At 42.4% G+C, this 14687-nt stretch overlaps 1 protein-coding gene and 1 long non-coding RNA gene across 21 annotated transcripts in view; one reads left to right on the forward strand and one right to left on the reverse strand.

The window, feature by feature from the left end:
* The window catches only part of RPRD2 (regulation of nuclear pre-mRNA domain containing 2), a 125010-nt gene that overhangs the window by 23213 nt on the left and 87110 nt on the right, over nucleotides 1-14687 (reverse strand). For 18 of the 20 annotated variants that reach the window (XR_013398599.1, XR_013398598.1, XM_077948410.1 and 15 more), the window contains 3 exons: nucleotides 13824-13999; nucleotides 3172-3454; nucleotides 82-339 (listed from right to left, as the gene is read on the reverse strand). Coding sequence is in view for 18 of the 20 variants with exons in the window: in XM_077948410.1 (XP_077804536.1) it covers nucleotides 82-339; nucleotides 3172-3454; nucleotides 13824-13999 (717 nt within the window). In the remaining 2 variants the exon portion in view is untranslated. Of the gene's footprint in view, nucleotides 1-77; nucleotides 340-3171; nucleotides 3455-13823; nucleotides 14000-14687 lie in introns of all 20 variants that reach the window. The other 2 variants (XM_077948314.1, XM_077948304.1) reach the window with 1 other exon arrangement.
* On the forward strand, nucleotides 4768-9488 carry LOC144331513 (uncharacterized). Its single transcript, XR_013398762.1, has 2 exons — nucleotides 4768-5044; nucleotides 8649-9488. It is a non-coding gene; the product is annotated as an uncharacterized LOC144331513 (long non-coding RNA).

Consider the following 14687-nt stretch of genomic DNA (forward strand, 5'->3'; position numbering starts at 1 on the left):
CCACCCCTCCCCAAAACAGATTATGATTCAATTTAAAAAGATGGAAACTAATTTTTTATCCTCTTTACTGGGCTTACTTACCAGTATTTTTCATGACTGACGTCAAACTGCTAAGGATGGAACTGATCTTTGCCAGATCCACATTAGCCAGGTTTGGCAAAGCCAATGCTGGGGAAGGGGAAAGAGAAGTATTCACAGGCTTTGGAAGAGGTGGAGTTGCCGTCACGGTCACAGGCACTGGGGTACATGAAGAGGCCTTTGAGATATTTTCTGTTGGCTTTGTAGGTACAGAAGTGGATACAGCTGACTTCTCTGCAGGTTTTTCCTTCCTGTCCTCGACTGTTTCAACAAAGAAAAGATATATTACATCCTATTACTTTCCAGACTTTGCTTCCTATATGAAATAACATGTCCTAATATTTCCGGATTTGGGGGAAAAGGCACTACTTTAGAGAAAACAACGACTCACTTCATGCTTTTCTGAAAAAGTCATACTCTTTGTAATTTATGATAATTCCCACCTTTAATATCTGCTTAAAAGCAATTTCCAGCTGGGGACAATGGCTCACACGAGGTCAGGATTTCGAGACCAGCCTGGTCAACATGGTGAAACCCTGCCTCCATAGAAAATACAAAAAATTAGCTGGTTGTGGTGGCAGGCATCTATAATCCCAGCTACTACAGAGGCTGCAACACAAGAATCGCTTGAACCCAGGAGGCAGAGGTTGCAACGAGCCGAGATTGCACCACTGCACTCTAGCCTGAGCAACAAAGTGAGACTCCCGTCTCAAAAAAGAAAACAAAAGACAACAAAAAAAGCAATTTCCAGGATTTATCTTGTATCTTACTTTTCAATGATTCCTTTGCATTTTCTTAGTATTTGTGTATTAAATTTGTACAACTGAAGAAGCATGTTATTATTTGGTACATATTTGTGTTCTGTCTTTTGGAAATGACATTTGTCATAAATTGTCCTGTTTTTTTCTTTTCCATTAACCTGAGAACCTTCCAAGAACTTCTGTTCTTAGAAAAGAACCTCTATAGTGTTCACTGTCTTTTCCTCTGGCTTCCTGAAATTGCCCTATTGGGGGGTGCAATCAGGCACTAACTAATTTGAAACTACAACGTTTTAACTCTTGATCCCCTTGAATAATTCTTTTTAATGTTTTAAAGGCTGTATCAATAATGCATTAAATTCAACAGGAGTCAAATTATCTAGTAAGATTTATAAAGGCTGGGGATATAAGAGAAACAATTCACCAATTCAGGTTGTTTCTGAAAGTGTGATTAACAAACTGACTTTGGAATTCTTGATGGTCAAAAGTGACAGAGAATAAGGAATTCCAGTATAAGCGACCCCTCATCCCAAAACAGTGCTATTTAACATGAATACAATTTAAGTCACATATGCCACATATGTAAGTTTAAATTTTCCAGCACCCAAATTTAAAAAAAAAGAACCAGGGCCAGGCATGGTGGCTCAAGTCCACCTCCCAGCACTTTGAGAAGCTGAGGCGGGCGGATCACTTGAGGTCAGGAGTTTGAGACCAGCCTGCCCAACATGGAGAAAATCCGTCTCTACTAAACATACAAAAAATAGCCAGGTGTGGTGGTATGCACCTAAAATCAGTCCTAGCTACTCGGGAGGCTGTGGCAGGAGAATCGTTTGAACCCGGGAGATGGAGGTTGCAGTGAACTGAGATTGTGCAACTGCACTCCAGCCTGGGTAACAGAGGGAGACTCTCTCTCTCTTAAAAACAAACAAATAAAAAGAAACATGCAATTAAAAAATCTATTTTATCCATCCTAATATATCCCAAATATTTTCATTTCAGTGTTATAAATATAAAAATTATTAATGAGATATTTTAAGCCAGGCACGATGGCTCACGCTTGTAATCCCAGCACTTTGGGAGGCTGAGGCAGGCGGATCACCTGAGGTTGGGAGTTCAAGACCACCCTGACCAACATGGAGAAACCCCGTCTCTACTAAAAATACAAAATTAGCCCGGTGTGGTGGCACATGCCTGTAATCCCAGGTGCTCGGGAGGCTGAGGCAGGAGAATTGCTTGAACCCAGGAGGCGGAGGTTGCAGTGAGCCGGAGATCGCACCACTGCACTCCAGCCTGGGCAACAAGAGCGAAACTCCGTCTCAAAAAAAAAAAAAAAAAGAAAAAAAAAAAAGAGATATTTTAACTCTTTGGGAGAGTATTAAGTTTTTGCCACCGTGCTCGGCCTAGTTTCTGGACTCCAATGTGTCTGGTGTTTTTTTTTTTTTTTTTTTTTGGAGACAGGGTCTCTCTCTGTCATCCGGGCTGAGTGCAGTGACATGATCTTGGCTCACTGCAACCTCTGCCTCCCAGGCTCAAGTGATTCTCCTGCCTCAACCTTTCCAGCAGCTGGGACTACAGACACATGCCACCACGCTTGACTAATTTTTATATTTTTTGTAGAGACGGGGTTTCGCTATGTTGCCCAGGCTGGTCTCAAACTCCTGGACTCGAGCAATCTGCCCGCCTCACTCTCACAAAGTGCTGAGATTACAGGCATGAGCCATTATACCCGGCCTCAATATGTATTTTATATTTACAGCACATCTCAAGTTGGACAATCTTCATTTCAAATGCTTAGCCACAGGTAGCTAGTAGCTACTTTCCCCACACCATCTCCCCAAGACGGAGTCTCGCTCTGTCACCTGCCTGGAGTGCAATGGCATGATTTCAGCTCACTGCAACCTCTGCCTCTCAGGTTCAAGCGATTCTCTTGCCTCAGCTTCCCTTGTAGCTGGAATTACAGGTACCTGCCACCACACCCGGATAATTTTTGTATTTTTAGGAGAGACAGGGTTACACCATGTTGGCTAGGGTGGTCTTGAACTCCTGACCTCAGGTGATCCGCCTGCCTTGGCCTCCCAAAGTGCTGGGATTACAGGCATGAGCCACCGCCCATGGCCTAGTAGCTACCATTTTAACAATGCAGATAACGAGCAATGATTCTTAACACATTTGGCATATCAAATCCTCAACAACTGCTCTAGAGATTATAATGCTACCTTGGTGGTCTATCTTTTAAGAAATGAAGTATCTTTTAATACCTGCCTGTGACGTATTCATTGCTGGGAAGGCAAAACAGATAAGGAATAAGTTGTCTATTAATCACATAAGGACATACCAATGATTTTTGACGCATCATCTTCCACATCTGAGAGTTCCATGTCTTCCACATCACGATTATCTGTCACGGGTTCAGGTGTGGCAGATTTCTCACTCTCCATGGTTGGTGACCGGGATTCCTCACCTCCCATTCCCTGAAAAGGAGACTCAGAACCAGTCGGGGAGGGAGCATCCATGCTTGGGGAAGGAACTGGTGATTCTTCAGGATCTGGAAGGGTTGACTTCAATTGATCCAACTTCTTCTTTAAATTGTTTACTCGGTTAGCAAAGGTTTTATATGCCTAAAAGAGAAAAAAGGAGTTTACTCCTTGGAAAAAGACCAAAAAGTTAGTCTCACTTTGTCACCCAGGCTAGAGTGTAGTGGCATGATCTCGGTTCACTGCAACCTCCGCCCCCTGGGCTGAAGTAATCCTTCCAAGTAGCTGGATCCACAGGAACACATCACCATGCCTGGCTAATTTTTGTATTTTTAGTAGAGATGGGGTTTCACCATGTTGGCCAGGCTGGTCTCGAACTCCTGGCCTCAAGTGATCCACATGCCTCAGCCTCCCAAAGTGCTGGGATTATAGGCTTAAGCCACCATGCTCGGCCGCCCCCCCCCCCTTTTTTTTTTTAATAAAATTTTATTTTCTTAAATGAGAGATGAGGTCCTGCTATGTTATCCAGGCTAGTCTTGAACTCCAGGGCTCAAGTGATCCTCCCACCTCAGCCTCCCAAAATGCTAGGATTGCAGGCATACACCACCATCTCTGGCCACCCATTTTGACTCTGATTAGATTTTCTGATTATTATTAACCACGTACATTGCTGGCACAAAACAAGATAATATATCATCTGTCAAGCATGCAGGAGTTTCTAGTTTCTGCTTTTTATACTCCCTAAGTGAATATTACCGTCCGCACAGTTGCCTGAGTTAGAAACCTAGCAGTTATCTGTATTTTCTATTCCCTTGCTCCTGTTTATCTATCCAACCAACCAATATTTATTGAAAACCTAAATGTATCTTCTAGGTACTGGAGATACAGCAAGAAATGAGACAGACAAAATAATAATAATAATAAAATCCAAAAATAAAACAAAGTCTGGGAGGTCAAAGGCTATTGTTTTAAAAAACAGGGGCTGGGTCTGGTGGTTCATGTCTGTAATCTCAGCACTTTGGGAGGCTGAGGCAAGGAGGATCACTTGAAGCCAGGATTTCAAGACCAGCCTGGGCAACATAGTGAGATCCTGTCTCTACAAAAAAATAAAAAAAATTGGCTGTGCATGGTAGCATGCGCCTGTAGTCCCAGCTGCCTGTAGTGCCAGCTACTCAGGCGGCTGAGGTGGGAGGACTGCTTGAGCCCAGGAGGTCAGGGCTGCAGTGAGCAGTGATCACACCACTGCACTCCAGCTTGGGTGACAAAGTGAGACCCTATCTCAAAACAAAAGTACAGTTTATTGTAAAAGAAGTTTTAGGTGTTAGAAAATCATTGCAAAGATTGTTCCCATATACCCTATATCCAATTTTCCCTATTATTAACATCTAATATTAGTATGATACATTTGTCACATTAATGAACCAATATTGATAATTATGAGAAGTCCATACTTTAGATTTCCTCAGGTTTTTTTTTTTTTTTACCTAATGTCCTTTTCTAACCTAGGATCCCATCTAAGATACCACAGAACATTTAGTAGTCATGTCTCCTTTCTCCTTAGACTCCTCTTGTTTGTGACACTCTGCTGGATTTTCTTTTTTTTTTTTGAGATAGAGTCTCGCTCTGTCACCCAGGCTGGAGCGCAGTGGCGCGGTCTTGACTCACTGCAACCTCTGCCTCCCGGGTTCAAGCGATTCCCCTGCCTCAGCCTCCTGAGTAGCTGGGATTACAGGCGTGCGCCCCCACGCCTGGCTAATTTTTGTATTTTTAGTAGAGATGGGTTCACCACGTTGGCCAGGCTGGTATTGAACTGCTGACCACGTGATCTGCCCGCCTCGGCTTCCCAAAGTGCTGGGATTACAGGCATGAGCCACCGTGCCCGGCCTGGACTTTCATTGGTTTTGATGATCTTGACAGTTTTCAACAGTACTGGTCAGGTATTTTGTAGATTGTCAAATGAGATTTGACTGATACTTTTCTCATGGCTAGACTGGGGTAATAAGTTTTTCGGCAGAAGGCCACAGAGGTAAATTGCTACTGTGATCACACCATATCAAGGGCACATACAATCAATATGACTTTCCACTGTTGATGTTAATACTGACCACTTGACTTAATTCCTATAGATGTCCTGATGGTCTTAATTGCTAATGTTTTAAAGTTATCTTTTGAATTTTTCATTTTTTGAGAGTCGATGACCATTAGATTGTTATCATTTTGTTTTATAAATTCAAGAACCTTTATTTTATTTTATTTTACTTCAGACAAGGTCTCGCTCTATCACACAGGCTGGAGTGTAGTGGCACGATCATAGCTCACTGCAACCTCCGCCTCCCCGGTTCAAGTGATCCTCCTACCTCAGTCCTCCAAGTAGCTGGGACTACAGGCACACACCACGACTCCTGGCTAATTTTTGTATTTTTTGTAAAGACAAGATTTCACCATGTTGGCTAGGTTGATCTCGAACTCCTAACCTCAGGTGATCTGCCTGCCCCAGCCTCCCAAAGTGCTGGGATTACATCTGTGAGCCACTGTGCCCAGCCAAGAAGCATTATTTTTAAAAAGATACGAACACATTAGAATCTAGCTTTTTGGTTTTGATATAACTGAGTAGCTTATAGTAGACTAATGCTCTCATGAAGAACAAGTAGAAAAGCCAGATACACAGACACACTTGTTTGAATGTACTGGAGAGTGCTAAGGCTACCAAAAACTAAGTGGCAAATACTATCAGAGGGAAAGCATGGAGACCTATGCTGACATTATTTTCTCTTAGGGTTCTGCTGATTCTGGGGAGCTAGGCAAGAAGCTGAGAATTAAGGCAAAAAGGACAAGAGAGGGCCACTATTAAACAAAGAGAAAAAAGCAGAGTTTTTAACAGTCTTGCTGATCTTAACAGGCAAAAATTAGAGACCTGAAAGGCCAAGATTCTGATGAACAATGAAAGAGAGAACTGGCTCAACAATTTTTCCTTCAAGATATTTGCTGAATTCTGAGCTGCTTGAGAGGGAAGAAGCCAAGCAGAAAACCTTCGAAAAAGCAGTGGTCTCATGGTGATGAGGAAACAAGGACTAGAGAGTTTAAATCATGCCATGGAGAAGGGGGCTTAGTGGTCATTCCAGCTCTCTGTGGGAAAAATCTACATTCCAGAAGCAGGGCTTGCTCAAACTGCAATTCAGCCTCAAGTCAGTTAGGTTTCAGATTTAATTAATATGATCAGCCCCAACATCTGCCTAGGAAAAGAAGGGTAAACTGTCTCTGGAGGGAGAAAAATCATCCAGAGACTCCATAATCTTTTAATGTTCAGCATTCAATAAAAAATTAGCAGACATGCTAAGAGATAGGTCTAAATAGCTAAAAAGAAAATGCAGACACTACATTAGCAACTATCTCTGGGCACTAAACAAAACAAAACAAAAACACCAAACACCACGAACATACCCATAACAGGTGAAGCCAATATTGCAACTATATTGCAAAACCCAAACAGCTATGATTAATATGCTCATGAAAATAGTGAAAAATTTCTTTCCCTTCCTTTGTGAACAATTCAGTCCTAAACCCATTAGCTGGAGCTGAGGGAAAAAACTCAGTGGCTTAGAGAGAATGGACCCAAAAATGAGAAAAATGTCTGCGTGGGAGGGAGGAATTGCAAAGGATGTTGGAGTATAAGCAGGATAAAAAGAAAATCCATAAAGGTGGCTAGAGAGAGATGGAAGTGCTGGGAGACTGGCCACAACTGATTAAGTAAAAATATTGAGGCCAGGTGCAGTGGCTCACGCCTGTAATCCCAGCACTTTGGAGGCCAAGGCAGGCAGATCATGAGGTCAGGAGTTCAAGACCAGCCTGACCAATATGGTGAAACCTCGACTCTACTAAAAATACAAAAATTAGCTGGGCATGGTGGCATGCGCCTGTAGTCCCAGCTACTCAGGAGGCTGAGGCAGGAGAATCGCTTGAACCTGGGAGGCGGAGGTTGCAGTGAGCCAAGATTGTGCCACCGCACTCCAGCCAGGGTGACAGCATGAGGCTCCATCTCGAAGAAAAAGAAAAACAAAGTAAATATATTGAAGACAGGGAGCGAGGCTTTACACTGTTAGAAAAGCAATTAGAAGTGTAAAAAAGTGGGGACAGTGGCTCATGCCTGTAATCTCAGCACTTTGGGAGGTAGAGGCAGGTGGATCACCTGAGGTCAGGAGTTTAAGACCAGCCTGGCCAACATGGTGAAACCCCATCACTGTTAAAAATACAAAATTAGCCAGGCATGGTGGCGAATGCCTGTAATCCCAGCTACTTGGGAGGCTGAAAGTAGGAGAATTGCTTAAACCTGGGAGGCAGAGGTTGCAGTGAGCCTAGACTGAGGAACAAGAGCGAAAGTTCGTCTTACCAAAAAAAAAAAAAAAAAAAAAAAAAAAAAAAAAAAAAAAAAGGCCGGGCGCGGTGGCTCAAGCCTGTAATCCCAGCACTTTGGGAGGCCGAGACGGGCGGATCACGAGGTCAGGAGATCGAGACCATACTGGCTAACACGGTGAAACCCCGTCTCTACTAAAAAATACAAAAAACTAGCCGGGCGCGGTGGCGGGCGCCTGTAGTCCCAACTACTCGGGAGGCTGAGGCAGGAGAATGGCGTGAACCCGGGAGGCGGAGCGTGCAGTGAGCTGAGATCCCGCCACTGCACTCCAGCCTGGGCGGCAGAGCGAGACTCCGTCTCAAAAAAAAAAAAAAAAAAAGGGTATGTCAAAAGAACACAGAAAGGAGCTCACATTGACCAAATCTTTGTCAATCTGAGCATCAACGTAAATATTAGTAGTAATGAATTAAAACAGTGAGTAAATAGGATTCAAGTCCATTCATATAAATAAATGAATACATCGAAAGTCTGGTAAGGAACAAGATATTTACATAGTTTCAAAATACTTCCTCACAAACACTCATTAATTGGTATATTAGTTTCTTAGGGCAGTGGTTAATTAAGTACTACAAAATGAGTGGCTTAAAACAATAGAAATTTATTGTCTCTGAAGGCTAGTGGTTCAAAATTAAGATGTCAGCAGGCTGCGCGCTCTGACACTGGGCAGAATTCTTCCCTGCCATTTCCTGGTTTCTGGTGGTGCCCATCAATCCTTGATGTTCTTGGCTTGTAGCTGCATCGCTCCAATATCTGCCTATGTTGCCACATAATGTTCTCCCTATGCTTCTCTCCAGTTTTCCAGTTTCTCTCTTTTTTTTTTTTTTTGGAGACAGAGTCTTGCTGTCTTGCCCAGGTTGGAGTGCAATGGTGTGATCCTGGGTTCAGGTGATTCTCCTGCCTCAGACTCCCAAGTAGCTGGGATTACAGGTGCCCACCACCATGCCTGGCTAATTTTTACTATTTTTAGTATAGACAGGGTTTTACCATATTGACCAGGTTCATCTTGAACTCCTGACCTCAAGGGATCTGTCTGCCTCGGCCTCCCAAAGTGCTGGGATTACAGGTGTGAGCCACTGTACCCAGCCAGTTTCCCTCTTCTTATATAGACACCAGTTATATTGGATGATTAAGGCCCACCCCAGTGAACTCATTTTAACTTGATTATATCAGCAAAGACCCTATCTCCAAATAAGGTCACATGCACATGTACTGGAGGTTAGGGCTTCAACACATCTTTTTGGGATGCATAATTTAACCCATAACAATTACCAAGGGAAAACTTTATAATGGACAAACCTGGAAGATGCCACATTAATCAGAATATCAAGGGGAACATTCCCGGTAGTGAGATAAACCAAACTTGTATGCCATCTGACGAGACGAAACATGAAGAACACAGAATCACTTTAGTGATATTCCTTCTAAAGATGCATAATCTCAATCTGATCACAAAGAAATATCAAATAAACTCAAACTGGGAAACATTATACAAAATATTTGACTTGTAATCTTCAAACACATTTAGGTCATGAAAATCAAGGAGAAAGCTAAGAAACTGTTTCAGATCAAAGGAAAATAAAGAGATGACAACCAAATGCAACTTGTGATTCTGGATAGCATTTTTCCTATAAAAACTGGCCAATCTGAATAGATTCTGAGGATTAGATTATAAGTGTGTCAAAGTATCAATTAATTTCCTGATTATATAACTACAACTGGAGGGGCACAGTGGCTCATGCCTGTAATCCCAGCACTTTAAGAGGCTGAGGCAGGTGGATTACCTGAGGTCAGGAGTTTGAGATCAGTCTGGCCAATACGGCGAAATCCCGTCTCTACTAAAAATACAAAAATTGGCCGTCGTGGTGGTGGGCGCCTGTAGTTCCACCTACTCGGGAGGCTGAGGCAGGAGAATCGCTTGAACCCAGGAGGCGGGGGTTGCAGTGAGCTGAGATCGCGCCACTGCACTCTAGCCTGGGTGACACAGTGAGACTCGTCTCTAAATTGAAGTGGCAATTCTAGAACCAAAAAGTAAACCAACTAAGAATAGATGGGTTTAACCATAGATAAGATTCAACAGAAACTATATATATATATATATATATTTTTTTTTTTTTTTTGAGACGGACTCTCACTCTGTCTCCCAGGCTGGAGTGCAGTGGTGCAATCTTGGCTCACTGCAAGCTCCGCCTCCTGGGTTCACGCCATTCTCCTGCCTCAGCCTCCCGAGTAGCTGGGACCACAGGACCCCGCCACCATGCCCGGCTAATTTTTTTGTATTTTTTAGTAGAGACAGGGTTTCACCGTGTTAGCCAGGATGGTCTCAATCTCCTGACCTCGTGATCCGCCCGCCTCGGCCTCCCAAAGTGGTGGGATTACAGGCGTGAGCCACTGTGCCCAGCCTAACAGAATAAAATATTAATGAATTACAAGACTAGTTAGTAGAATAGCTAGAAGGAAGCAGAGAAATAAAAGATGGAAAATTCAGAAAGGACTAAAAAAAAGGCATTTGGAACACAACAATGAGATCTAATATACATACTAATCTGAGTTCCAAGAGGAGAGGAGGGAGATGAAACAGAAACAATAATTGAGATCAACAGCTGAGAATTTTTGAAAATTTATAAAAAACATGAAGCCATGTTATGGGTGAATTATCTCTCTCTGCACTCCCTGACTCATATGTTGAAGTCCTCACCCCTAGAACCCCAGAATTATTTGAAGACAGGATTTCTACAGAGGTAATCAAGTTAAGTGAGGTTATCAGGATGGGCCCTAATCTAATCTGACTGGTATCCTTATAAAAAGGTGAAATCTGGGAGATGGAAGGAGGGAGAAAGAAGGAGGGAGGGAGAGGAAAGGAGGGAGGAAAAGGGAAGGAGAAAGGAAGAGAGGAAGAGAGAGTACATGCAAGCAAAAACTGGAGATAAAACAGAATCTAAAAATTATTTGATTAATAAAAAAAAGCAGAAAAGGAGTAACAAAGAAAAGGACACACAGGACAAATAGAAAGATGGTAGACTTAAACCCAAGCATATCAATAAGCAGACTAAACACCGCAAAGTCAAAGATTTTCAGACTAGATAAAAAAATAAATAAATAAAACTAAAACAAGATCCAATTATATGCTGTTTGCAAAAGATATACTTAAATATAAAATCTATGAGATGCAACTTAGAAGGAAATTTACTGTATTAAATGTATACCTGTCCTAAAAGCTGAAAATCAACCTGCTTATCCATTAGTCAATTCAGGGTTGCGTGGGGGTAGAAAATAAATGATCTAAGACATTTTAATTTATTTTTCCTTTTCTCTCTTCTTTTAATGTACAGAAGGGTCTCACTATGTTGCCCAGACTAATCTTGAACTCCTGGCCTCAAGTGATCTTCCTACCTCAGCCTCCCAAAGTGTTGGAATTACAAGCATGAGCCACTGTGCCCAGCCTAAGACGTTTCTAAACATAAGGACAGACAAAATTTCTCTCTCACAAACACATTTTTTGGGAAATTAGTTGAGAATGCTCCAGTACAATGAGAGAAACTAAGAAAAAAAGACATGGAATCTGGAAAATAGAGGACTCAACTCAGGACAACAGTTAAGAGCTATTTCAGCCTGAGACTTAGAGAATAACCTAAACTGGGGACAGGGAATGAAAATTCAGGTAGGGAGGTCCCAGGGGAAAAGGGAATTCAGAATAGTTGGTGTGACAGAGAATTTAAAAAGGCTATGCAAGGGCAAACAAAGAGAAAACAAAATTCTAGGAAAAAACCAAAACTTCTAGTACGACTATAGTTACCACAAAACCTTGCAATGAACAATGTTTACAGGGTTATAATGTAAGCTTTTAAAAAAATTGTTTTCGAATCTTTAGAGTAGCAAAGAAGAATTAAGTATGATTACAGAATAGAATGTAAATATTACCAACTTTGACAATACAGAAGTAAATATAGTTGGCTGGGCACGGTGGCTGATGCCTATGGTCCTGTCCCTTTGAGAGGCCGAGGCAGGTGGATCATTTCAGGCCAGGAGTTCGAGACGAGCCTGTCAAACACGGTGAAACCCTGTCTCTACTAAAAAACCAAAAATTAGCCAGGCATGATGGCATGCGCCTGTAATTCCAGCTACTCGGGAGGCTGAGGCAGGAGAATCACTTGAACCCAGGAGGTGGAGGTTGCAGTGAGGCCAAGAGAGTGCCACTGCACTCCAGCCTGGGTGACAGAGCGAGACTCCATCTCCAAAAAAAAAGTAAATATAGTTGCTTGAAGATGGAAAATTGAAGGGTAGATAGATGAAAACTAATGGGAGCAAATAGGGATGCTACTAAGCAAATTTTACGAAGTAGGGAGTCTAGGGTTAATGGTCAAAAAATAGTAAATACAGTCCTTTAATTTATAGATAACAGATTTAAAACAGTCATACAACAAAATTGGGAGAAGGAGAAAGGTGGGTGAGTATAAGCTAAATCCACATCTGTCGTATCAGGAAGTTAACAGCTATTTCTAAAATAGGATAAATCAAGAAAGAACAATATAGGCAAATCATTTACATGTATGGAAGCAAATGCCAGAAAAAAAAATAGCAAAATGCGTTAAAAGGGATCGCTTCTAGGAAGTAGGATTGGTGGGACCTACAGTACCATATACTTTCATGACCATACACAGTGATTAAAACTGAAAAAGAAAATTCATTATGAAACAGTTTCTTTCAGAGGTCATTAGACACATGCCCACTTATTCTCTCTCTCCCTTTCTTGGGGGAATAAAAAGAAGTTCCCTGGCTGGGCGCGGTGGCTCACGCCTGTAATCCCAGCACTTTGGGAAGCTGAGGCGGGCGGATCACCTGAGGTCAGGAGTTTGAGACCAGCCTGAGCAACATGGAGAAACCCCATCTCTACTAAAAATACAAAATTAGCCGGGCATGGTGGTGCATGCCTGTAATCCCAGCTATTTGGGAGGCTGGGCTCAGCAGGGCTAAAGCAGGAGACCCTGTCTCTACTAAAAATATGAAATTAACTAGGCGTGGTGGCACATGCCTGTAATCCCAGCTATTCGGAAGGCTGAGGCAGGAGAATCACTTGAACCCGGGAGGCAGAGGTTGGAGCTGAGATCGCACCATTGCACTGCGGCCTAGGCAATAAAAGCGAAACTCCATCTCAAAAAAAAAAAAGTTCCTTAATTCAGTCAATTTACATGAAATTTGGTAACAGGATGTTTCCGTCCAGTTTTCTGATTAAGAAAAAAAGTAAGGCCAGGCACGGTGGCTCACACCTGTAATCCTAGCACTTTGGGAGGCCGAAGTGGGCAGGAGTTCAAGACCAGTCTGACCAATATGCAGAAACCCCACCTCTACTAAAAATACAAAAATTGGGCCAGGCGCGGTGGCTCATGCCTATAATCCCAGCACTTTGTGGGACTGAGGCAGGAGGATCACTTGAGGTCGGGAGTTTGAAGCCAGCCTGACCAACATGGAGAAACCCCATCTCTACTAAGAATACAAAATTAGCCGGGCACGGTGGTGCATGCCTGTAATCCCAGCTACTCAGCAGGGCTAAGGCAGGAGAACTGCTTGAACCTGGGAAGCAGAGGTTGAGGTGGGCTGAGATCATACCACTGCACTCCAGCCTGGGCAACAAGAGCGAAACTCTGTTTCAAAAAAATAAAAAAAAAAGACCCAGGTGTCTTATTCTACCACCACCACTCACTAGCTATATTACCTTATACAACGTTACTAATCCTTGTAATTTCTTCTTCTTCTTTTTTTTTTTTTTTTTTTGAGATGGGTCTCACTCTTGTTGGCCAGGCTGGGGTACAGTGACATGATCACAGCTCACTGCAGCCTGAGATCACACCGAGATAATTTCTGTACTTTTTTGCTAGACACAGGGTTTCACTATGTTGCCCAGGCTGGTCTCAAAGTCCTGGGCTCAAGCAATCCTCCTGCCTCAGCCTCCCAAAGTGCTGGGATTACAACATCTATCCCAAAAGTAATTTCTTCATCTACGATGAGATAAAAAATGCTTATCCTAACAGTTAGATAATGCATGTTAATAATCTCTGAAACATAGTAACAAGCATTCAGCATAAGACAGCTTTAATTATTACTTACATTGGCCACCACTTTTACTTCTTTGTATTGTGCTTCATAGAAAATTCCAGCATTTTCCAGTGCTTCTGTTAATGAGGGTCCATTTTTCACCTGCTTATCTAATCCATTCACAAATTCTTCCAGCTTGGAGCTTGCCTCTTCAAATTCTTTGGAGAACTTCTTCCCACCTGTTTTATCTAAAATGACATGGGAAGTATTCATTTCAGGGTAAAAAAATATATATATATATAGTCTTTTGACTTTTGAAGAAAACCTCTCTTTGTGAACATACTCTTGCTGCCTTACTGTGCAATACTCTTAGTTTCATAGTTTTGTCTTTTTTTTTTTTTTGAGACGGAGTCTTGCTCTGTCACCTAGGCTAGAGTGCAGTGGCGCGGTCTCGGCTCACTGCAAGCTCTGCCTCCCAGGTTCACGCCATTCTCCTGCCTCAGCCTGTAGCTGGGACTACAGGCGCCCGCCACCATGCCCGGCTAATTTTTTGTATTTTTAGTGGAGACGGGGTTTCACTGTGTAAGCCAGAATGGTCTCGATCTCCTGACCTCGTGATCTGCCTGCCTTGGCCTCCCAAAGTTGCTGGGATTACAGGCATGAGCCACTGCACCCGGCCTAACAATTTTATCTTAAAGAAGCTTCTCCAAATTACAAAACCACAAAACAGATTATTAAAATTCTTTACAAAACAGACTCATGTGAACCTGCCAGAGTGAAGGCACTTGTAACTAAGGTAAAGAAAAGAAAGTTCAACTAAAAGAGTTTGGTGATTACTTATTTTCTTCACAAATTGGATTCTACACTGCTACTTACTTAGGAATAACAGAATGAAGCTCAATTCTATTCACTTATACCATAACTTTTGCATTACAG

This window comes from Macaca mulatta, chromosome 1, assembly GCF_049350105.2.
Source record: "Macaca mulatta isolate MMU2019108-1 chromosome 1, T2T-MMU8v2.0, whole genome shotgun sequence".
In the NCBI taxonomy this organism is placed as follows: domain Eukaryota; kingdom Metazoa; phylum Chordata; class Mammalia; order Primates; family Cercopithecidae; genus Macaca; species Macaca mulatta.